This window comes from Mytilus trossulus, chromosome 6 (assembly GCF_036588685.1).
Source record: "Mytilus trossulus isolate FHL-02 chromosome 6, PNRI_Mtr1.1.1.hap1, whole genome shotgun sequence".
NCBI lineage: Eukaryota > Metazoa > Mollusca > Bivalvia > Mytilida > Mytilidae > Mytilus > Mytilus trossulus.
In genome coordinates, this window is record NC_086378.1 from 71,228,631 (window position 1) to 71,255,677 (window position 27,047).

At 31.7% G+C, this 27,047-nt stretch overlaps 2 protein-coding genes across 2 annotated transcripts; both read right to left on the reverse strand.

The window, feature by feature from the left end:
* Positions 1-6,611: 6,611 nt before the first annotated feature.
* On the reverse strand, positions 6,612-15,336 carry LOC134722972 (E3 ubiquitin-protein ligase TRIM71-like). Its single transcript, XM_063586606.1, has 4 exons — positions 14,518-15,336; positions 13,909-13,992; positions 12,770-12,844; positions 6,612-6,672 (listed from the first exon to the last, which is right to left on the reverse strand). Exons 1-4 carry the CDS (start codon positions 15,306-15,308, stop codon positions 6,612-6,614), a joined length of 1,011 nt encoding a protein of 336 aa, XP_063442676.1. The 5' UTR covers positions 15,309-15,336.
* Positions 15,337-21,039: 5,703 nt separating this feature from the next.
* Positions 21,040-26,726, reverse strand: LOC134722973 (carbohydrate sulfotransferase 11-like). The gene is made up of 2 exons (XM_063586607.1): positions 26,582-26,726; positions 21,040-22,138 (listed from the first exon to the last, which is right to left on the reverse strand). Exons 1-2 carry the CDS (start codon positions 26,724-26,726, stop codon positions 21,075-21,077), a joined length of 1,209 nt encoding a protein of 402 aa, XP_063442677.1. The 3' UTR covers positions 21,040-21,074.
* Between the last annotated feature and the right edge of the window lie 321 nt (positions 26,727-27,047).

Genomic DNA, 27,047 nt, shown 5'->3' on the forward strand with positions numbered 1-27,047 from the left:
GGTCACATGACTAAATCATGTCTATGGGCTGATAACAAAATAACGTCAGCCAATCAGAAGACACGTTACATCCACAATTGAATTATTGGACTGTATATCTTGTTTAATATTTGGAGTTTGAGACTTTTGTTTCTGCAAGCAGTCACATGCTTCATTTACTAGAATGTTATTGACTGCAAATTATCAACACTTTTTAACAAATACACAACATTTTTATCCAGATTTTAAATGATAGCAATACGTACTCAGGCCCTTCTTCTTCATTGTCACTATCATTGCTGTAAAAAGATATATCAGTGTTTAAAGAAAAACAAATTAACTTTTGGTTTTTATATACATAACATACACAGCAAACTAGTAATCGGACACAATACATGCATATTTCTACATGGCATTTGTTAATACAAGTATCAAGGCTTTATAACTCTACGGTCGATGATAAAAGGGCATATAGAAGAAAGTGCGGTTATTTAGATATTCAACAGCAGTCTAGCAAATTATGATGGGTTCATACAATTTTTGAAGAAATTACTTCACCATAACCATTTGGAATTTTTGGTTCATTAGCTTTCTTATAAGTGGTTACACCTTTCAGGAATTAATTATAAGTAACACCAGTATCATATTCTTTGATTGTTCTTTTAAATTCCTGACCACGACCAAAATCATTTTACAGAATATCAAGGGGAAAACGGCAAACAAACTATCAGTCTAGAAAAAACTATAGATAAAGCAACAACTAACGTATCTGAGTTACAGCTCATATACTAAGCACGTCGTGCTGTTCTAGTTTAAAAAAATGACAATAAAATTAAAATCTTTAGTTTCTTTTTCAATTGAACATAATGGTTTTTTTTCATTCTTGCACATTTATCGTTCATCCTAATGTGTCTTTTACAAATTTCGCTCGGTTTTGGTTTGTTACCCCGATTTTGTTTTTTGTCCATGGATTTATGAGTTTTGAACAGCGGTATACTACTGTTGCCTTTATTTATCTTAGTGTCGATTATAGTAAAAAAAAAAACTAAACGTCATCCAACACAAAAGCGTTTAGCGGCTAATTATGGCCGTTCTCTACAAAGTATGAGGCACAAACTGTTTTAAAAGTTGAACTTATATCAATTTTTTTATAAATATAGCATGAATCATTTGTACCAAAATGTATTTTATTCATATATCGACTATACCAGGCCGTTGGTTTTTATCGTGTATGTCTATGTATAGCATTTTGTCATTTCGAGTTCTCTTATAATTTACCATGTGGTTTGAACCTATAGTTTCCTACATTGGTCAATGAAAATGTAATCTTATCTTATCGAGTTGTTTAATCCGTCAAACCAGAGAATCCCAAAAGGTCTTACAAACAGGATGTAGAACTGAACTTTGTTAAATCTTTGGCCACAGGATCTATTTTTAATAAGTTTACAATTTAACAATAGGAGTTGCAAAAACGGCAATTGAATAATTCAAAAGTAATGATTTATTAAACGATTATTCCTGTTACCAAACTGGTGCAACATTTATGTCAATTATGGGAAAAAGTAAATAGTTCGTATACTTCAAAAACCATGATAATAAAATATCATTTTCCCAAGCAATTTGAAAGATATCTCTACACACATATTGTCCCCATTGTTTTATATATATATGTTACAGTAAATAGGTGAAATTAGGAATTACACGTAATTACTAAACATTTCAGTAAATACCTGTAATCACTAGCCAATTTAGTAATTACATGTATTTACTAGTTGTTTCAGTGATTACTGGTAATTACTGATTTTTTTTGTCAATTTTTCAGCTATTTACTAACTTGATGTTTTTGTTTTAAAATTAAAAACAAAATTCAAATACTAAATAAGAAAGTAAAGGGGTAGGGATTTTAAGGGAGCTTACTTAAGGATGTAGGATATAAGGCACACCAAAAGTGCATACTCTTTAGTGTTTGTGAATTGAAACTGGAAAATGGTTGTTTTATAGGTCTTGAAACTCCGTAAATATATGCATGCAAGACAATGATATCAATCCAAAATTGATTTTCATAATTTTGTTAAACTAAAATATCAATCATTCACTGTGGTTTAAAACTTTAAAATAACTTCCTCCAAATATCCTGAATTTCTACCAAAATTGTACAGAAGCAAAATGTTTATGATCATAAGATAATATCTGAAAGTAAAGTTTGTAAAACATTCCTTTTTTCCTATATTACATATAAACATGATAAATGGTCTACTTTCCCCAGTTAACATTACATACACTCTGGAGTTAAAGTTTTTAAAACATTAGATGTTATAAACCATCCTGGATTTTTACCCAATTTTGACAGAACTAGTTAAAAGATAGTATCCATAGGAAAATTTTAATATTTTTTCCTCATTTTTGTTGAGCCTGCGATTAACAGCAAAAGAAGGCGAGACTATTTGTTCTGCAAAACTCTTACAATTTTAATAGCTGAATACATCAATAACCCATCTCCAGCTCGGGGTTGAATTGAAGGTCACATGAATACGTATGCAATGAGGTCCTAATATTCACTCGCAAGTGTACAACTCATCAACCTTGTTTCTTAGCTAATTTAACAAAATAGAACCAGATTGGCTGCTAACAGTGAATTATAATTTCACTATATCATTTTTATAAATGATTTAACAACAACAAAAATTTGTTTTTCATATCTCGAAGCTAATGCACATAACAGTTCATTCCAGTTCTTAGCCTATATAACGTTATCTTATCTTTACAAGGTAATAAGTCTAAATATTCTTCAAACTCAAAGTGGTTTTTTAAGTTAAATTTTCCATTTCTGATTTCCATGTCTGCTGGAATTGGTCAAAAATTATCTGTATAATGCTCAACTTTAACCATTTCGGATTAAAACTAAAGTTACTTTGATTTAACCAAATATTTGAAAATCCATATTTATTCAAGATATTTTTAATACAAATCAACCATACCATATTTTTAGAGTACTAACTGATCTTCTAGTTATTATGACAATATCTTTTGATCATCTGATCATAATACAACATTGTTTAAGCAGTCAGTAAATAGGTGTAAAAATTCGTTTTAAAATTAGTATTTACTGGTAATAACTGGGCAGATTTAGGAATTACTTGTATTAACTAAGTGCATCAGGAATTACCTGTAATTCCTAAATTTCAGTAATTACATGTAATTCCTAATTTCACCTATTTACTGTAACATATATATATATTAAGAAAAATACCCCAGATGCATATAACACTGATATTTTGAAGATTTTACCGTTGATGTCTATTGACAAAATGATATAAAGAACTGTATGTATGATAGAGAACTACATAAACAAACAAAAAATAAGGTTTTTATGCTCAAGTTGTAAAATTTCCATTATTAATGGTAGAGTTGCTCCAATAAAAAAAACACCTTTATTTTGAATAAACAATTTGAGGTTAGAAAGTTAAAAAGCTTGACCGTTATTGTTTTGGGGAGAGGTGCCAAGCTTTGTATATAAACGAAATACATTTATGTTGATGTTTGTTATAACAAAATTTTGACCTTATTTTACATTAACTCTTTATAAAGCACCGACCATTTATTTTTTGTATGTTATTTTTTTCTGGGGAAAACGATGCGATATTTAGAACTATTTGTCTTGTCCAATATCATGCAGGATCTACATTCAATCAAAATAATCACAATAAGGTGGTATACAGGAAATAGACCTACTGGTTTTAGAAGTTGGAAACACTTATTTGGATATATTTATACAGTCGATTCCGGAAGAAGCTTAGTAATAATTGTTCTACCAACAATTGGGATAATCAAATCACATAGGTAATCGAGTTTTTTTTTAATATTGAGGGAATAGAACACATTGAGATAAAGAATGATAATATGTAAATGAAAAGTCAATGTATGGCTTGGGTTTGTTAGAGTGATTTCTTGGTGTTAGTGAGGGAAGACAAAACCCAACGCTTAATTTTGAAAGTTGACTTTTTCAATTTATATTGAGATAAACTTTCAAAGTTTTCACAGATATCAAATATCAAAACTTTTGTCGTATGGTGTATAACACGTATTAAGGATGGTTCAGATTTCCTAGATATTTCATCTTAAATGTGTAGGATATATTACATAGTTGGTTTCAGACAATCAATAACTGGCTACAACCTCCGGTTATATACCGTATAGCGGGTTATTTTCGCGGGGTGCAAATTTTCGCTTATTTTCGCGGACGGAACTAAATCGCCAAAATAAATTCCGCCAAATTAAAGGTGTACATACAAAGGTATTAATAAAAGTTTTTAATCCGCCAAAATAATAACCGCCAAAATATTTCGTATACCTTGTTCAATGAAAATCGCGAAATTTTACACCCGCGAAAATAACCCGCTATACGGTATGTTTTCAAATATACTATTATCAATTGAATCATTGGTTAAGTTAGTTTAAAGAAAATATAAAATAGACACGTCCATACGTGTTACTGCTCTGTACTTGAGAAACAAATTATTCAAATGTTTTTGCATGTATTGAATTAACACAGATGCAGAAAAATAGAGATTCATTCTAAATGTATATCATGAATATCTTGAAATATTTTGTAATTAAGAAATGACTGTTATATTTTATCTGTCTATGAAGAAATAACATAAAAAATTTGGTGCATACCGAATAACGCCCGTAGCGGGTTATTTAACAGTGTGCACCACACTTTTTATGTTATTTTGAATAGACAGAAAAAATATCACAGTCATTTCTTATAATTTAATTTTAAGTTCCATCTAAAACCGTAGAAAACCATGAAAAAACGTTGATGACGTCACGGTCACATGACTAAATTATGTCTATAGGCTGATAACAAAATGACGTCAGCCAATCAGAAGACGCGTTACATATGTTAAAACTCTTTTAGATCTTCTTTTAGTAGCAATAAACAAAAGAACTATGTCAATTGGACATGCTTTGATACTATTTATGCGCTTGAATTTTTACTTGATAACATTTTTGTTCGCTTTGGAGATTCCGTATATCGTCAAGTTATTGGAATTCCAATGGGGACTAACTGTGCACCACTTATTGCGGACCTGTTTTTGTATTGTTATGAGTTAAAATTTATGACTAAAATTAGCAAAGACCCATCAAAACAACATTTGATACAAAAATTTAACAATAATTTTAGATATTTGGATGATATATTGGCTCTCAATAATGACGACTTCAGTATGTATACTAAAGAAATTTATCCTGTAGAACTTACTTTTAATAAAGCTAATGATAACAATGACCACTGCCCTTTCCTCGATCTTGATATCTATATCATGAACGGGAAGCTTAATACAAAAATTTATGATAAAAGAGATGATTTTTCATTTCCTATTGTTAATTATCCATTTTTAGATGGTGACGTTCCATTGTCACCATCTTATGGTGTGTATATATCTCAACTTGTACGATTCGCTCGTGTATGTAACAACGTATTAGATTTTAGCGAGAGAAATTTATGTATTACTGAAAAATTATTACACCAGGGTTTTCGATATCACTAACTGGTCAAAACATTTACTAAATTTTATCACCGGTATAAGGAAATAATTCGTAAATATAACTCAACATGCAGACATCTTATACGTTCAGGTATTTCACATCCAAAATTTTATGGAAATATTCTTTATAAAGCACAAAAATGTCAGTATTCTCCTCAAAAACTAACAAAATCTTAAAATAGACTTATTAAAAGGGGATATAGTTACGATACTGTTGTCAGGTCATTAAAGATTGCTTATTTTGGCTTTAACATTGATTCACTGATAGGGTCTTTGCATCGGAACTAAACACATTTATTTCTAAAAAAAACAGTTGCTGGCATGACACGGGTTATGTTCTTCTCATATATTTTATGATAGTATGATACTAAACCCCTAACGGGAGGGATTGTACCTGATATTCATATGATGAAGACATAATCTTTCAATCAGTTTAATTGAGGTCTGGAGCTGGCATGTCAGTTAACTGCAAGTAGTCTGTTGTTATTTATGTATTATTGTCATTTTATTTATTTTCTTTTGTTACATCTTTTGACATCGGACTCGGACTTCTCCTGAACTGAATTTTAACGTGCGTATTGTTATTCTTTTACTTTTCTACATTGGCTAGAGGTATAGGGGGAGGGGGTTGAGATATCATAAACATGTTTAACCCCGCCGCAATTTTGCGCCTGTCCCAAGTCAGGAGCCTCTGGCCTATGTTAGTCTTGTATGATTTTAAATTTTAGTTTCTTGTGTATAATTCGGAGTTTAGTATGACGTCCATTATCACTGTACTATTATGCATATTTTAGGGGCCAGCTGAAGGACACCTACGGGTGCGGGAATTCTCGCTACATTGAAGACCCGTTGGTTGCCTTCGGCTGTTGTTTGCTCTATGGTCGGGTGGTTGTCGCTTTGACATATTCACCATTTCCTTTCTCAATTTTACATCCCCAATTAAACTATTGGACTGTAAATTTTGTTTAATTTTTGGAGTTTAAGGCTTTTGTTTCTGCAAGAAGTCACATGATTCATTTACTAAAACGTTATTGACTACAAATTATCACCACTTTTTCAAAAATACACAATATTTTTTATCTAGATTTTAAATGATAGCAATACGTACTCAGACTCTTCTTCTTCATTGTCACTATCATTTCTGTAAAAAAAAAAAATAACAGTGTTTAAAGAAAAACAAATTAACTTTTGGTTTTTATATACATAACATACACAGCAAACTAGTAATCGGACACAATACATGCAGATTTCTACATGGCATTTGTTAATACAAGTATCAAGGCTTTATAACTCTACGGTCGATGATAAAAGGGCATATAGAAGAAAGTGCGGTTATTTAGATATTCAACAGCAGTCTAGCAAATTATGATGGGTTCATACAATTTTTGAAGAAATTACTTCACCATAACCATTTGGAATTTTTGGTTCATTAGCTTTCTTATAAGTGGTTACACCTTTCAGGAATTAATTATAAGTAACACCAGTATCATATTCTTTGATTGTTCTTTTAAATTCCTGACCACGACCAAAATCATTTTACAGAATATCAAGGGGAAAACGGCAAACAAACTATCAGTCTAGAAAAAACTATAGATAAAGCAACAACTAACGTATCTGAGTTACAGCTCATATACTAAGCACGTCGTGCTGTTCTAGTTTAAAAAAATGACAATAAAATTATAATCTTTAGTTTCTTTTTCAATTGAAAAATAATGTTTTATTCATGTCCTTGAACATTTATCGTTCGTCTTATGTGTCTTTTACAAATTTATCTTAGTGTCGATTATTGTCCAAAAAAAAGATAAACTAACGTCGGCTCCAAAAAAAAAAGAGTTGAGCGGCTAATTATGTCCGTTCTATGAACTCCAGTACTAAGAAGTCCTTAATCTAATGGCAAAACCAAATGATGAAACACAGCAAACGAATTGAAGCCAAAGCAAGCTTATAGAACATGTGTGTAGAACTAAGGCTTCTATAGAAAAAAAGTGACAGCATTAAAAGATAAACATTGTTTTCAGCTTTTTTTCATAAAGGAAAATGCCTTGGCGTATCACCAATACAGAAGGACTTGAATTGCCACATAGAATAAAATCTCAACTTACATTATTTTATTCAAACTCTGGTTAAAGTCATATGAAACGAGTGAGTGGTTAAAAATAAAGTTTATCCAATTCTTGAACCAATGCATGTATATATCATAAACTTAATCCTCTGTGCACGATTTTATTTCGCAAATATATCATATACTCATCATTTTTTTTCTCTCTGTTTGTTATGATTTAACAAATATGGCTGCTCATTAAATGCAGTGTTTTGAAGCCGAGTTTTACCGATTGTCACCTTATTAGTAAATAAATCACAAAAAGCATTGGTATTGAGCACGTGTTTAACATGTCTAATCAGATATATGTTTATTTCAATGACAGATCCATGCGTATTGCGATCACTGGATTTTTACGAGCAGGGTTACGCTCGGGTCACGTACTATGCATACGGAAAATATGTCGGCGAATTGCTTCCTGGAAGCAAGCAATTAAAAAAAGGTAAACTTCTTCTAAATGTGGACAAATTAAAGAATTTTCCTCATAAAAAAGTATATGTACATAAGTTGTATAATGAACACTATCTATTTAGTTATAAAAAACATATGCATATTTTTTTTTAATTTGAGGTTTCTTATGACTTTAATATTTTTCTAATTAGCAAATATTTCACATCTCCTTATTTGAATATTGATTTAAATAATAGTTACTAAATCAAATTCATAATAAGACAAAAACTTGGTATCAAGAGTTTCATCATCCAATTGATATTGAAGCTTACTTTTTGAAATCAGTTGGTGAAATTTATCTCTTCTCACAAAATCTCAGTAATAAATTTTAAAATTAAGAAATAATTCATGGGAGCCATAGATTGTTGGAAATTAACACATGGTCTGAGCCGTGATATTCGAATTTAATCCTGAGCGTTAGCCTAAATAAAATATTATACGATTTTGGATGGCTCGCGTAACAAAAACTTTCAATTATAGCGTTTTCATTTGTATGAAAATATGTTTTGAAATGACTCAAGTGCGCCAAAATCATTAATTGACTTTCGTGGAATTTTAATTTATTTTTATTTTGTATGATTCTTATATTATATTTAGATCTACTGAGCTTGACAGTTTTCAAACTTGTGTAAATACGAATGGAATATAATTTGCATTGTAATGCATGCTGATTATGCTGTTCGGAAATGACAAAAGAGTATATAGCTGTACAGATTTGGTTTAAAACATTTTGAAACAGATGCAGTAATATTTTATGTGTGAATCTTTTTAAAAAACGATAAAGAATTGTGTTATATCAAATATTTGATCATTGAATGAATGCTTTTTCTTCTGGTTTGGTAAAACTTAAGGTCAGAAAGAAAATCTAAATCAATAACTGCTCAATCAAAGCGCAACAACTAAATTTTGATGCCGCTGTATTGTCTTTAACATGTTGAAAAGGTTTCGTCATGTCGTGTTTTTTCTCATTTGGACATACTATTTTATCAAATACAATCGACATTTTTACGCACAATATTCCTATATATAACTGGACTTTAAATTATAGAAATACATACTGCGATCCATCTGATTCCTTATCGCTTTCTTTTCTGTAAAAAAAAGAGTTTCTGAAACTATTGTTGTAAAGCATTTCTTCGGTTTTCTTTTGAATATATAATTCTTTAATATGAACGTACTATTTACACGCTTTCTTGCCTGCAGATTGTATGTTGTGAAAAACCGATCTATATTTAATATAGGTTGTTTTATACGAATTGGCCATTACCGGATTGTTTTTCTCTGATTTCGTGAAGTCCATTCATTGTCAAATAATATTTCATAAATATTCAATAAAAAATTGTGTGGATCACTAAAGTTTGATTTCTCAAAAGTCTTTTTTACTGTTTAGTGTACTTCATACATCTGCAGAACAATGGCGTTGATCGTACAATCATTCCTGGTGCAACATAACCAAAGCAGGTAGTTTATTGCACATTATTATCATTATTTGTATGAGGCAGATGACTTACGATGAGCTCTCGGTGATTATAGGGGTTTTTATGTATGTTAAACAGTTTTGAACTCAGATCAGCAAATGTTCTGGAAATCGTAGGCTTTTTCGAAACAAATTTTGATAGAAATCGTACCTATGATACTATCAGATTATTACATGCAATGTTCATATCGCATGTATTATCAGTCCTAGGTTCAATATAAGCCCACGGGTGTGCGATATGAAAAATGACATGTTATGATAGTATAATTCAACAGTAGAGAAAAATAATAGATTCAGATATTGATCCATTTACGTGGTTCCCGAAAAGAAGTTGAAAGAGTTAAAAGTCCACGGACTTTGTTCTCAAAATTTGATACATTCAATATGAAAATTGTCTATCATATGTCTCAACAGAGAAAAAAAACATTTTAATATGACGAACGGAGAAAAAATTAATTTAACAATATACATAATGAATATTGCTTGTTAGAGTTAAATTTTGATAGAAATCGTACCTATGATACTTTGTAATATTGCATAAGAAAACAATTATCAAGTGGGACAGGAAAGGGAAAAAATAGTTTTGCCCGGTATGTCTTAACCGCGTGTCGTTACGGTCCTATAGAGTGTAATAGGCATCGAATCAAATAGATAAACTCATCACAGATACAAGGACCAAATTTAGCATATACGCCAGATACACGTTTCGTCTACAAAAGACTCATCAGTGACGCTCGAATCCAAAAAAGGCCAAATAAAGTACGAAGTTAAAGAGCATTGAGGACCAAAATTCCTAAAGGTTTTGCCGAATACAGTCAGGTAATCTATGCCTACAGTTCTCCCATTATGCTTCCTTTTTTAATATCATAAAGCTGCTACACAGACAAAATTCACACACATACAAATCACGTAAATTTCACCTCAAACGGGCTTGGCAAAGTCAAAATTTCAATCCTGGAATCTAGGATGAGTTTGTATATACGTGAATCTCTAAAGATATCAGTTTATGTGAGTTTCAAGTGAATTTCATTTTTCAACATGATTTTGTTTTTAAATTAAGTAATTCAAATACCATTATATTTTGAAATTTATAAAAATTCATGTAAAAGGTTGTTTTTTTTAGTCACTTGAGATTCAGAAAATTTTACGTGAGTTCCATGCATAAACTCCTTTGAGGTGAATTTTACGTAAAATTTTTCATGTGAATTTCATGAATATTCTTGTGAAATTCACGTGAACAAATCTTATCTCTACACCCGATGAGTGACATAAGATTATATTGATTTGTTTCTTTATATTTTTCTTTTGTTCGTATTATAACTGTAGGCCCCTTCTATCGGTTGAGCCAAAGAAGTGCATTGGCGTATGTTTGTATACCTTGTGTTGTTAAATTGTATGCTCCTTTGTTGTGTCATTAAAACAAATCAAAACAATACTTACTCGGACGGGGAAGATTTTGTTTCGGTAGCAGCTGCTTCCCTGTTAATAAAGATGTGAAAATGTCAGTGGGTAACTTGCACATTTTTTATACCCCCCTTGATGGTCTATGATTCAAATAGCAAGTTGAGGAATCATATTACAATGCAAAATCATTTGAGTTATGAATGTTTAAGTAAAGTATGGATTGGGTTCAGCTGAAAAAAGGTTACAAAACAGCATTTCGGAAGCTGCAACAGATTTAAAGACACCCCTTAACACAATTCTGTCCATATTTGGAGTTAGTGTCTTCTATGATTTTGATATGTAATTTGATGAAAAAATAGTAAAAATATTAGTGAGAATGCGCAGGTGGATTTCTTTTCATTTTCATTTATTGTGTATTGTGCACTACGAAATATTCCTGGGCCTAATACTCTATCAATTAATGCTAGCATTCTCATGTCTTTGCGTATGAATGCTGCAAAACAGAAAGATATTATCTGTAAGACCACAAGTTGTCAGATAAGCATTTGATTTTGAAGTATCAAGAGGCAGGAGATAATAAACGGACATTCAAAACTCATACGATATGAAGAAACAAGAGCTTCGACGTATATTTTTGTTTGTCTTTGAATGATCGATATACAATGAAACATGGCTAAACCAAACATGTTCTCAAGCATTATATGATAAAGATATTATCTTTCAGCCAGTTTAAATGAAGTCTGGAGATGAAATGTCATATACGATAAGTAGTCCTTTGTTTATCTATGTATCATTGACATTTTGCTTATCTTATTTTGTCACCTTTTCTGACATCGGACGCTTAAAAAAATTAAATTGAGTTTAACTGCGCATATCGTAATGTGTTTCTTTATTGTACATTGGCAAGATGTATAGGTGAAGATATTATAAAAACATGTTTTAGATGTTGGTTTTTTTTAGTCGTTTATATGTTTAGGTTTAAGCATGAAGTCCAATTTCACTAAACTAGTACTCATGTGTATTTAGGGACCAGCCAAAGCCCGCATGGTGAAGTATTTTCTCGCTGTGCTAAAAAGATTTTCAGCTGGTTTTTTTATTCTTTGGTCGGGTTGTTGTAACTTTGTCATTTATCCCGTTTCCATTCTCAATTTTATTGGTTCAATAATGATCATAAACATTATATCGTCTCGAAATTAAATTTTTCTTGATCAAGACCATTTAAAAAAATCTACGTCAAAATAGTCAGGAAGATCGAAAAAATAAAATTATTTATTCCCAATTTTATTCTTTATTAGTTTTCATATCCAGATAAAAATTGGTGAATATAGTGTTTTTTTCATAAACATAAGGCTGTTGTGTGTTTTTTGTAAATGATTGTTTGTTTTGAGATATGACACAGTGATGACTGCTGTACCCATATTTTGACTAGTTTATTTATTATGTCAGTTTTGTTAACGCAACGTTGTAAATATAAGAGAATTTAATGCGACTGTCATACAAGTGAGAGGTTGAACGCTATAAAACTAGGTTCAATCCACCATTTTGTACATTTGAAAATGCCTGTACTAAGTCAGGAATGTGAAGGTTGTTGTCCATTCGTTTGATGTGTTTTATCATTTGATTTTGCCTTTTGATTAGGGACTTTCCAATTACTTTCAGTATTTTTGGGATTTTACTTTTTTATAATAATAAGGTGATAAGTAAAATATCACGAATTTATCTCTTTAAGATTATGTGGCAATGTTAAAGCCAATTCTGTTAAATCTTCAAAGGAAAACTGATATTGTTTTTCTTAATAATACATACTTTTCTTCTAAAAATGCAATAGTCCATCCCATTTTATGAATTTCCTCATCCTTTTGTGTCATCAGTTTCGTACACCTATTAAATAAATTATTGTCGGGTTGACTTCCCCAGAATTGCAGACAAAACTTATGAAATTTAATAGTAAATTTCTTTTGACTATATGTATTTACCCAGCGTTAAATATTGTTATAACCAGATACATGGCCATTCAAGGCACATGACAGTACTCTTTATGACGACTACCAAACTTCTATACAATTAAGATCACAACAGGAAGGGGAGTCAGCGCGATACCACACCATGACACAAAAAAAAGAAAAAAAGACATCAGTCACGAGAACACTTCACATTAATATTGAAATTGAGCAAAAATAACAAATAGCACGTAAACAGTAAATTAAAGGATAAATGGAGCCTATTTAGGTCACCTGGACATCTACTTTTTGGTTTTGTCCACAAGACAAGAATGGATAAAAATTGTTATTTCAGGACAATAACTCCCATAGAACTGGACTCACAATTTCGAATAAGTTTAATGATTTTAAGATCTAATTTTGCTTGTCAAAATACATTTTCTCTCTTCCTTTCAAATCAAAAATTGGTTAACATCGTTTTTTGTTTGTAAAAGCTCCAATAAGGAGTCGACTTATTTGAACTTCCTGATTATTTATGTTTATATATAGTTTTTCTTGTGAATATACTTTTTTGTCAAAAACTCAAATTGTTAAATTCCATTATTAGTAGGCAATTAATCCTATATGTAGCAGATAATGCTATTTTGTAAATCAAATAATGCTGATCTGCTTTGGATTTTATAGTTTTCTTTATGTTTTTGAGTTTTTACAAAAATACGAAAAAACTACTATTGATTGAAAAGTTTGGCTGTGATGAGCTTTTGATGTTGTCATTTGTATAGGATCTTTTCGTTCAAAATTTTCCTCGCAGTTCGGTATTTTTGCCATTTTACTTCAGGTAAATTTGTGTAGACAAAGATGAAAAGCTAATATACGTTGCACGTAAATTGGCCTCTTATTTTTCCATACAAGACCTCGTGAAGTTTTTATTTTACCTTTTGGGAATACGTATCATCATATTTTATCGTAGCCCTTTAGACATTTTTTTTTATTATATGTTCTTACCTTTGAAGCTCTTTTTGAAAGACTATGTTTTCTTTCAGTAACTGATCAATTCTCGTCTGATGAATCTTGCAGCTTCGACATAGGCTTGAAAATAATCCAACAATTGCCATTTGGTTTTATTAAGACATCTCAATGTATGATTGTATTTTAATATACTGATGTGTGTAGCATATGCATTTGTCCATATGTTCAATTGATATCTTACAATAAAAAAAAACCTAGTATTTGATACCAAAGAAAGACATGTTTTTTATTTAATAACTGTGCATGTAAAACGGGACATATTGCACAAAGATATAAGAACAGAAACCCCCTCACATATTACAAGTATTCGTTTGTATGAAGTATTGTTTTCAAAACAAGCGACCTCTTCAAAAACTGAAATACTTTCAGGTTTCCCGACAAAATAACTTCATTAATTTACATATAGCACAGTATGCGGTATGAAATTTGCTCATTGTTTAAGGCCGTACGGTGGCCTTTAACTTATATTTTTTTTTCCTTTTGTCTCTTGTGAAGTGTTGTCTCATTTTCAATCATCTTTTTATATAACCCTCTCTTAATTGTAATGAGAACTTGTTGCTTAACAAAATGAATGTATAAATTTACCTTTCGTCGGATTTTGATTCCAAATTTTCTATGATTTCTTTATACAACACTTTATTTTCAAAGGAATGTAATTTAGCCGTTGGTGGTTTGTCTGGCACATTAGCTAAGTTTTGAATATCGATATTAATTACTCCATAACACGAGTGGAAAGTTATGTCATGTTTTTCAGGAAGAATATTTTCTAGCTCTGATATAATTTGCGTGTACTGTTTATATATAACCTCATTATTTTTCATAAATGATTCGTAATTCTGCTGCTCCAATATTTTATTATCTTCGACTTCCGTTATCTTTATATTCTTTCTTCTTTCGATAAAAGTCTGAAGATCTTTACTGGTAGAAGTTATGGTTTCAATGCAGGATTTGCTGTCATCATTGAGCTGATCGATGTAGCTCCTAACTTTAACCTGAATACTTAGTACCGCTTCCATTTTTGCTTTTAAACCAGTAATTTGTTGTTTGGCATGCTCCCTTTCCTCTGACACTGCTTCGGCAATTCCAGAGAATGAATGGTCCTTGTGTGTTGATATTACACATTTACTGCAAATAAAATCACTGCACTTCACACAAAGAAACAAAAACTCCTTATCATGCTTAGGACATTGCGACTTTTGACTGAAAACTGCAAGGTCTATGGTGCTGGTGTTTGTAATTGTATGTCCACTTGTTGCAGGAATCATATCATGTCGTTCACGACATATTGTGCATAATGCGTGTTGACATTCATAACAGTAAAATATACCATTACTTTCAGAACACATACGACAGATTTGTGTAGAAATTTGTGCCATATCAATCGCACAGCCTAGGAAGTTAATGGCTTCCACCTTGATAAGGTCATTAATTGTTGGTGTAACAGGTATGTTATGGCTTTTAATATATATCTATTACGTAGTACTCACCTGTTCGTTAACTTTTTCAGATAAGAAAATATTACTGAAACGTGTTATAATGTATTTTCCCGCTTAGTTTTGAAAAAAGAAGCAAACATTTGCATTAACGACACATTTCAAATAATATCGCTTAACAGAAGTTTAAATTAAATTTATTGTGCTTTTCAAACACTTTTCAATAAGTATTGGAAACAAGGTAAACTGACTACTGTTTTGTGATCTATTCCATGAGAAAGTTTCTTTTCTATTGTTCTGGCGAGCCCTTCACAAGTTTCCCTTTGTACAAGTGCAAGTAAAAAATGCAGGTGCAATTGCTTTCTATTTGTTTATATTTCATAAATTAATCTATATATTCTATTTCACATGCATACACAAAACTTCCCTTAACAAGAACTATCTTTAAAAAAGATATCCGACGTATCTAAATTTGAGTATTATGTTTAAAATTCATTTCGATAACCTTCAGAAGCACAATGACTAAATGATGCAGGACCTCTTTAAAATCTCCATCTGAATGTAACTACAAGAAATTCTTCACTAAGTCTGGTTATATTAAGGCAATAATATATAAGAATATTGTGATGATACCTAAAAATTTTATTTGCCAAAAAATCCAGTGCAAATAAAAAAAAACAAATATACATTTACTACTGTTTACATTAAACTTAATTCATGGTTAACAAAGCTAGAAACTATTTGTAGTATAAGTAGTATCTTTCTGTTTACATTTACCCAAACCCCCGCGGAAATCTCACATGCGTTGGTGCGTTGCCAAAGGTTCAACAAAGTTTACATTAAAAATTATATAATTGTCCCGAATAAACAGCTGTCATGGATGCAAAGAGGTATTGGAGAAACAATTATTTTAATAAAAATATAAATATTTGTAAGATCTAGTTCAAATATTTATAGTTTTTCACTTGCTTTCCATCACGATATAATTTTCGAGACGTTTGTTCAAACACAACCAAATCACCCACCGTGACAGCTTTTTGTCCAATCACAGAAAGGATTTTCGAGCATGCGTATTCTGTTGCCATAATGAAGCGTCTTTAAGTTCAAAGGGCACAAACCGAAACTATACCGACTACGTCGGGAAAAAACATTAAAAGGAAATGTATATTCATTACGTACCAGGGCTATCTCATCTAGGTATATTTATAGTTTTTCACTTGCTTTCCATCACGATATAATTTTCGAGACGTTTGTTCAAACACAACCAAATCACCCACCGTGACAGCTTTTTGTCCAATCACAGAAAGGATTTTCGAGCATGCGTATTCTGTTGCCATAATGAAGCGTCTTTAAGTTCAAAGGGCACAAACCGAAACTATACCGACTACGTCGGGAAAAAACATTAAAAGGAAATGTATATTCATTACGTACCAGGGCTATCTCATCTAGGTATTTTTTTATCAGTTTTTATTAGGCACGTTTGTTTTGTAATCGATAAATTGAATTATTGTGATGCATCATTTGTAAAATGAGTATGGAACGGTAATAGTTGTAATATTCTTCCTCATTTTCATCCGAGTCTCATGACCAATTTAGAATAGAAATCTACGCATTCAATTTTTATAAAAAGCATAAATGATAATAAGCAAACTTGTATATTATAATGTAAAATGTAATATTCAAAACGGAAAGTCCGTTATCAAATGTCAAAATCAAAAGCTCAAAAACTTCAAACAAATATATATCAACTGTCCTATTCATGACTTGGTACAGGTTGGTACCGGAAAATGCAAATGCAAATTATCTTCACCAATTTGCATACAAAAGAAAGATATTTATACAAGGAAACACAACAAATTAAAAGATTCAGATTGTTTTACTTTGTTAGGTTTAATCAGCACACTAAGTTTCGACTGACAATGACCTACTTTGTAATAAGCTAATTATTTACAACCTGTAATTTGTAAAAACGACCCCCTTTATATATTTGAAAAGCCTTTAAATGTGAAGACTATTTAGATCTAAAAATAAGTAAGTAAATGTGTGACTTTCCTATCCTTCCCCAACATTTTATAATAACAATTCATTTGGGATATTTATATAGATACAATAAAAGGGAACTGTAACTGTGAAATCATTTAAGAAGCCTGTGTTCTTTAATTGTATATTGTCCTATTTAAAGAGTTTACATCAATGATATTCATTTTTTCATGTTAATGAATGCCTGTTCGGTATCTTCCGCCTCTTTTTTAATTGTATTAATAATTTTGAATCGACAATTCATTGACACGCTTCACTTTCATTAAACCACAGATATGTCGTGAATTCCAATATTTCTATTTTATCTTTACGCATAACAATCTATAAACTGTTATTACATTGAAGTACTAGCACATGTTTAACAATATCGCATGTATCAAAACAGTGATTGATTGTTATTTACTATTAATTTTAAAACTGTTCACTAATAACCTAAATCAATATTTTGAATCGTCATTGATGTGACTTGAATCAGTTTATACTTTAAAGGGTATTAAAAATAGTGCTTGTTGAAAACATAATTTTGAGGATTAAACTCTTGTTTAATTAATTAGTAAATGTGGGAATAATTTCATTCAGGTATTTATAAAGTGTTTGTTTCGTTCTTTTCTATGACGTTTTGTAATTGGGTTGCAATAGTATCTTAAGTTCTTACTATGTATGTTCAAAGGGATATTACAGAGCATGTGCACATCAGATATACATATAATTTTCGTTGAGCATGCTGCTCAAGGAATGATTTGATGAAATTGTCATACAAATGAAATCAACCGTAGTATACCGCTGTTCGAAAGTCATATATCGATAGAGAAAAACAAAAAATAGGGGTTACAAACTAAAAACCGAGAGAAATACATCACCCATAAGAGGAAAACAACGAAACAACAGAAACACTAAGTACAGATGAGAGATAAATCTAGATATAAAACCAGGTTCAATCCACCAATGCCTACATAAAAAGTTTTCCATGGATTTTAGAATTTTTGTGACTTTACTTTTTTCGGCCAAACGGTATGAGATATGATGTGCATATTGACATACTTGTTCTCAACCACGTGTACACATGCATTTATCTGCATACAACATAACACACCCTCCTTGTATCATCCTCTTTTATAGTTTACAACAGAGATCGAATATCAATAAATATGGGTTTATAAACAGTTCATTATTTAAGTTCCTTTTATATGATCTCAGTATATACCGATTTTTGTACAAAATAAAAACAGACAAATTTTACACGTCCAAAACTGGAATTTCTCGTACTGTACTAAATAGTAAGTTACACTTCATAGTATGAACAGAAAGAATGTTTCATTTTTATTTTACACATGTCCCACTGTAATTGTTTCCAATACATATAGAAAGCACAGAAATCTCCAAAATTGTATAAGCTAATGAATTCTGAACGATTTCTTACAAATGCGTAAATTGAAATTGAGAATGGAAATGGGAATGTGTCAAAGAGACAACAACCCGACCTTAGAGCAGACAAATAGCCGAAGGCCAATAATGGGCCTTCAATGCAGCGAGAGACTCCTGCACCCGGAAGAGTCCTTCAGCTTAAACATATATTTAAGGAATATGTCGCTCGTAGTAAAATATTTAGCACAAAGGGCAAACCCGTGGTGAAATCAGTATAAATTCGAGCCCACATGAATAATTTCGATTCTATTTAGACAAATACGGCAATTCTTTTTGATCGAAGCACTCTAGATGAAGACGTTATTAGTCGTTCCCATAAATACACGCACCATTGAATTGACGTAAAAGAACGGAGCAAATAGAACTAGTGACATGCTTAAACTATTTACAATACGGTTTTTATATAGGTTCGGATGAATTAAATTGATAACTTACTTATAGGCTCTTCAGGAAAACATATATTCTACACGTGACCCTATTAAGTCGCATGGAGTTCCCTAGTGCAAAATGTTTTAACTGTGTATTTCGTATCCACACCGAATGAGCGATAAACAAAAAAGTATCATGTTGGTATGTAAGTTCTCTGTCTTTTTTATGCATAGTTTGTGTTCTAGTGACTGCTTAATCGATTACTTCCTTCGCCCGCAATCCAGCCTGTAAATTTGTTATCAAAATGTGACAACCGCAATGTTCTTCATGGAGTTACAAATTTGAAAACTGTGAAAAGTTGCCAATGTAAGATTGGTGTTGCATTCATTTGTTGACCACTACAATATAAATATAGGCATTACAACTGAAACTTTTTACATTTCATGAGCCAGAAGCACATTTCGTGATTTACTTTCAACAGGAACGCTCAAAACTGAATTCTTGAATTCCCCAAAATATATAATATGTGAAACAATTGAAAAACTACATAACCGAAGACTAAAAAAACTATATTTGACATTTCCTTCTTAGGTTTACTTTGTCCAATGAGATTTACTTGGTACAGGCATTTCCTCCTGGAGAAAATGGCTGATTAAATCGGTTTTGATAGCTATTTAATTTAAGCTTTCACTTGTTTGACCGTCGATTATATTGACAACTATGTGTGAGCAATACAAACTGACAAAACTTAGGGTACAACAGTCAACATCGAGTTATGATTATAATCGCTATATAAACACAAATTGTCAACAGCAAAAATTACACAAATGGCATGTAGAGATTATATATTGACAAAGCAAGAAATGGCGGAAAGGAACTTAAAAAATGACCTTAGCACAATATTAAAACTCATAAGTCGAAAATAATCTGACAACGCCATGGTCAAAAAAGAAAAAGACAAAAAAACAAACAATATAAAAACTAAAGACTAATAAAGCTGGTATGGTAAATATAATTGAGAAAGGAAAATTTAATGCCAAGGTTTTGATATTTTCCAATAAACTTTAAAAAATGGGATTTTGACAAAACATTTCTTTACAGACAGATTAAGGTGAATTTTGAGTTTGTCGGAAAAGGGTCTTTTCTTTGCAGAAAGCCTAATTTTATCACTGGTCAGCCGACCGTGCAAGGGCTGTATAGCCAGTCAAGGTCGTTAAAAACTTCCATGTGTTGTTTATCACTGGACTTTTTGACTTGTCTTCCATAAAAGTCATATGTTTGTGACATTTTGAACGTCTTTCACGTCGATTAACTAAATTTAAACATAAAAAAATACTGCCGTCTTTCTAAGTCAATCTTCATATAATTCAATAACACATTATCAACGTTCATTTCAAATTCACCCTGCGTATGCGTCATATTATACATTATTTGCGTAAGCTATCGACAAAAGGAGTTAAAACTGTCTGATGCCACTTAAGGCATGCGTTTTCTGCCACTGAAAATAACAATCCGATTATTTACGAAGTACGTTCAGTGCGATTCTGATATGTGCTTTCACACATGTTATATACAATAGGGATGTCAGAGGATACTATCGCTCGGTAATATCAAATATCAAATACCAAAATGATACTATATTTCCCTATCAAAACTTGTTTGCATAAACTGATATCTGAAAAGAATCAGCAACAATGTCTTTTCTCTTAATATATATCATCCATGATGTCCTAGATAACTGTTCATGCACTTCACGTGTAACATAATTCAAGTCTAACAGGACAACACATTTTTTCTGCAAGTTTGTTTTCCTTGATTGTAAAAAGTTAAGAACAGCTGCAAAAGTTTAAATTTATTATCTAGTTATTGTTATATTTAGAAATGATTGAAAATATCGTCTGGCCGTGTATCATATCCGAAAAGAACACAATCTGCTTTTACAAACCTTCCTACTTTGTCAAGCAACGATTTTCCGAGAGATTTGTACTGTGATACTAATCGCTGTCGCCTCTCTACTTTTGATATTTTACTAGACAACATTTGGGTATATTGTTTTACATTTGATGCTGTCAGAGAGGAAATATTAAAATTGGATATATTGTCTTCACAAAGAAATCCTCGAAAATATAAAGTCTGTCGGACCTTTTCAATAACATTCACTGATTCAAGACATGTTTTGTTGAGATTTTTATAATAATGCAGATCGTTGGCAATTTGTCGCAATTCTTCACTAAAGTTTTGTTCAATACTAAATTGCTTCATATCAATATTCCCAAGTTCATTAAATACATGATTCACATCATCACCAAAAGTTTCCATTTTTCCTATTATTTTATAATCAATTTCGCATGGTCTACAATGTTGATGTATAGGACTAAAATGATCCTCGAGAAGGCGTGGTTTGTATTCATACGTATCTACAACATATTCTACAAACTCGGCAAATGTGACGTCATATCCACATTCCATACTTTCTACTGTAGCGTTCTTTCTGTACTTTCTAATAATTTTTGCTCCATACACATTCCAGTAATGTGGATTTGGATATAAGAATTTGTCAATATATCCAGAAAAGAGTCTAGAATAAGGGTCTCTAACAAATAAGACTGAAAACGCTGATTTAGAGAAATTTTTCACATCTTCATCACTGTACTCCTGTGATATTTTTGGCAAATCCATTTTATGTACAAGCGACATGTCTGTCAGATTTGTGACGATCTTGTTTTCTAGAGACAGAAAAATTCTTTTCCAGAATGTGCATCCAACTTTCTGCACATAACAAAAAAGAAAGTTGTTTTGTTTATTGTATAATAGATATTTCTTTTTTGTCTGTTTCAGTTTCGCTCTTTGGTGATATAGTCTTGACTTGCAAGCTTGGTGTAAAACATGTATTCGTTGACTATACGATTTTGAATCCAATCTTTTTGCTTTCTTTGTAACTATGAAATAATAAAAACAAATATATTTAGTTACACCAACAATTTACATTAGGGAAACACGAACAAATTGTTCAAGTATGAAACAATTTGTTTTCATTGGCTAAATGTTGCCGTCAAATCCACAGTTGACAAGGCGTAACTAAGAAGGAACCCGCCATTTTGAAATGATTAAATCAACAAATAATCGATTACTACTATTTAATCGATAATAAAATAACAACTACCTCAAATTTGCCGTTTTAATGGAATTGTATTCGAATTTGAATCGTACAGGTAACTTAATAACATCCAGTTATGTCCATTTGTATGACGTCACGTTTGGCCATGATGTCTTTGTGGTAAAATCTTTCAAGTTTCTCGGATTTTTTTTATTTGTCAATTTAGACATTATTTCCAAGCTTTATCGTATTTTTTTTCTTTTCGTAATGCATTAGAATGAGAATAACAGTACTGAAGTTGAAGAGTTGCCACCGTCAATTTTGACTTGACGGTCGCAAATCTCCGTTTTACTGTTTCCGCTACGCGTCGCCAGTAAAACTGCATTTGCGACCGTCAAATCTACAATTGACGGTGGCAACTCTTCAACTACAGAACTATTATTCCTTAATTTTAGATGTTGTAGTTTTATACAATAGCAAACATCAATAATTCTATCAATTTAATATGATGGGGTTTTTTTTGGAAATTTTTAATCCTCAATGCTCTTCAACTTCGTACTTGTTTGGCTTTTTAAATGTTTTGATTTGAGCGTCACTGATGAGTGTTATGTAGACTAAACGTGCGTCTGGTGTACTAAATTATAATCCTTCTACCTTTGATAACTATTTGCCACACTTATAAATGCTTTATTATTCGCCCTAAAATAAGTTGATTTTACAATACTATCGATATTTGTGGCTCAACATAATTCTACTTAAAAGATTCCATCAGTCTATTCCTAATGTGAAGAATGGTCAACTCTCAGTTCATATTTATGACTTTAATGATGCATTTCCCTAATTCTTATTATAAATTATATATAAGTGTTAAAACCACATTTGATAACTTCTAACGGCTTATCAAAATATCAACTGTGCTGCTATGGATTGGAGTTTACGTAGTAGGTTATTTGACTTTCAAAAGTTTTAGTCTCTAGTGTGTTTTCCATTTTTCCTTTTTGAAGCCTGAAAATTGAACAATTAGAAAAAGTTCATTCAAGACACAATGGGTTATTATCTGACAAAAACGAAAATAACACCATAACAATTTCGTGCATCCGAGCGCTTATTTGGGTTTACGTCCAGCATGAACACTCAAACCCATATGCTTAAAAACTAATACTCATACAAATGAATACCAAGTGAGATTTGTTAATAATTAATGGTTCCTTTAAACTAGCCTCATACCAAATAAACTCTTCCTAGATACCAAGACTGAAACTTTTATGGCGCCAACCGCGCGTTTCATCTTCCAAAGACTCATCAGTGACGCGGGAATACAAAATAATTTGACAAATTCCGAATAGTTTTGCCAAATACAGCTAATGTTATCTATTCCTGAAGTAGAAAAGACTCAGTATATCAAAAATTCAAAGCGTTTGTTTACAAATTGATGACGTAGTCTTCGACACCAACTTGACGCCGCAAAAACAATAAACGTACGTCAAGTTTTTTAAATTTCGTCAAGGCGAGACAAAACTGAAAAGCAGTATATTAAGCACTGCTGTAAAAGCGCGAGGTTAGGCTAGCCACAAAACCAGGTTCAACACACCGTTGTTCTGTACCATACAGAAAAATGGCAGTTGTTATCTAACAGTTTGTTTCCATGTGTGTTGCATTGTCGGTTTTTCTGGGGGCACTTTAGTGTCTCTTTGTTTCAATGTTTTCCTCTTATAGTTGATGTGTTTCCGTCGGTTTTAGTTTATAACCCGAATATGTGTTCTCTCAATCAATTTATGACTTTTGAACAGCGATTTACTACAGTAACTGTGGCCTTTATTTACTTCATCTCAGGTCAATTATGTATCAGATGGTCGGAACCTTAGCTTCTTAGTAGTTTCTAAACTCTATGCCGGGGAAATATTTTTTTAATCATGACTGAACAGAAGCTTTTACCACTGAGTTCGTGATACTCTCTGCAATTAATAGTCCAGTGGATCAGTGTTATTGATCCAGTGCATCCTAATAAAAGACAATAGCAGCTTACAAACAAAAAAAGTTCATTAAACAAATAGTTGTAGCAGAGTTTATTCAGTGTGACTAAATGGATGGAAATGTACTTCCATGTGGCATCACTGTCATCAAGTATAGAGGAATAAAGAGATCCAATACCTTTTTCCTTTGTTTGAGAAAGAGTTTGGTTTGGTACTTTCTGACTTATCTAATACGGTATACATGTAACAATAATCCTTCAGACAAACTTCCAAATAATAAACTACAAATTTTCATCTATTTCATGAATTTTCAAACGCAAAGAGTTATCAAAGGTACCAGGATTATAATTTAGTACGCCAGACGCGCGTTTCGTCAAAAAATGTTTTGTGTTTTATTTATTTGTGCTGTCTAAAAGCATTTATGCTATTGTTTCCATTTTCCAAAACTTGTATTCTTTTTTTACGAATATTTGTATCTCCACGTATGTTTTCAATTGTTAATTCATCAATGCATATTTAATTCACACAAGGAGTAATAACTAGAGATTAGGAGATTTAAAACAATCCCCCGTAGTCGGATAGTTTTTAATTTGGTTGTCTTTATCAGAATGGATTATATGATAATAACGACAGTTGCATGTTTGTAATGTAAATGTTTTTCATTATTTAGAAAGAGACATTACAACTTCAGTAATTTAGAAAGAGCATTGTTTGAAAGAATGTTAGATATCGTTTTCCTATGAAGTCCATATTTATAAACTATTCAATAGTTATCAAAAGTACCAGGATTATAATTTTATACGCCAGACGCGCGTTTCGTCTACATAAGACTCATCAGTGACGCTCAGATCAAAATAGTTAAAAAGCCAAACAAATACAAAGTTGAAGAGCATTGAGGACCCAAAATTCCAAAAAGTTGTGCCAAATACGGCTAAGGTAATCTACTCCTGGGGTAAGAAAATCCTTAGTTTTTCGAATAATTCAAAGTTTTGTAAACAGAAAATTTATAAAAATGACCATATAATTGATATTCATGTCAACACCGAAGTGCTGACTACTGGGCTGGTGATACCCTCGGGGACGAAACGTCCACCAGCAGTGGCATCGACCCAGTGGTGTAAATAGTTATCAAAAGTACCAGGATTATAATTTTATACGCCAGACGCGCGTTTCGTCTACATAAGACTCATCAGTGACGCTCAGATCAAAATAGTTAAAAAGCCAAACAAATACAAAGTTGAAGAGCATTGAGGACCCAAAATTCCAAAAAGTTGTGCCAAATACGGCTAAGGTAATCTACTCCTGGGGTAAGAAAATCCTTAGTTTTTCGAATAATTCAAAGTTTTGTAAACAGAAAATTTATAAAAATGACCATATAATTGATATTCATGTCAACACCGAAGTGCTGACTACTGGGCTGGTGATACCCTCGGGGACGAAACGTCCACCAGCAGTGGCATCGACCCAGTGGTGTAAATAGTTATCAAAAGTACCAGGATTATAATTTTATACGCCAGACGCGCGTTTCGTCTACATAAGACTCATCAGTGACGCTCAGATCAAAATAGTTAAAAAGCCAAACAAATACAAAGTTGAAGAGCATTGAGGACCCAAAATTCCCTTCAAATGATACACCATGACTGGATTTGTTTCAGTTGTGTGTTCATGAAGTGCTAAAAATAGTATGTTTGCCAATTACCCAATTGATTCTGAATTATGTACAAAGTATATAATTTGTTCTATGCCGGACAAAATGAACTCTTGAAAAATATGAATAGTTGAAAGGGGTATATAGGCGTTTTAACGTTTTTAAAAAGAAAAATAACTTAAAAAGTTAAAGATTAAAACACATTACGCACAAACAGATTTCGTCTCAAACTCTTCGTTGTTAATGAAATTGTAAGTCCTTGCTAAGGGCAACAACTACAAAAATGATTTCTAATAACAGGAGCAATCATGGTATTGGCAAATAAACTAGTTATGTGAATAGTAAAATAACAAAATACACAACTTCGAGGAAAATTTTAAATGGAGAGTCCTTAAGTGATGTTCCTCTGACAGGTATTTTAATTCAAAATGAGGTGTGTCAACATATATTTAGAAATACACTTTTCATAGATACAAGGATAAAATTTTGTATTAACGCCAGACGCGCGTTGCGTCTACAAAAGACTCATCAGTGACGCTCCAATCCAAAACAATTAAAAAGACCAGATAAAATACGAAGTTGAAGAGCATTGTAAGTATATTTGTTGAGTTTTTTATTACACATTACATTACTTTGTGCTGAGTTTACTTTAATTGAAACTTACCCGTCGTATTTTTATAATAATAAGACAAATCTCCTCTTTCGTGTGTAGATCTTGGTTGATGATGATCATCAAGGCAAAATGTTTGAATAATAATCATAATAGAAGCGATGATAATAACGACCACACTTGCCTTCTTACAATACATTATTAAATATCTTATCAACAAACATGACTTCAATAGTATTAACCTGTCATATATAATAAAGTGAGATAATGTATGCTTATTAATGTTAAATTATCTCAAGTAGTGAAGAGACTTATAATGCATTTTAAGATAAAGGAATTTCGAAACGATAATTCCAGAAGCTAAGTTCCGACTTGACATGGATGATCTTGATGGTTTGAATATAAATATAGTGTCACTTAGAAAGAATTATAAACTACAAGACTATCCAGTACTATTTGTCAGTAAGATGTTCTGGCCTGGTAAGGACATTTCAAGTATATACCTAGGATTTCAATTTTT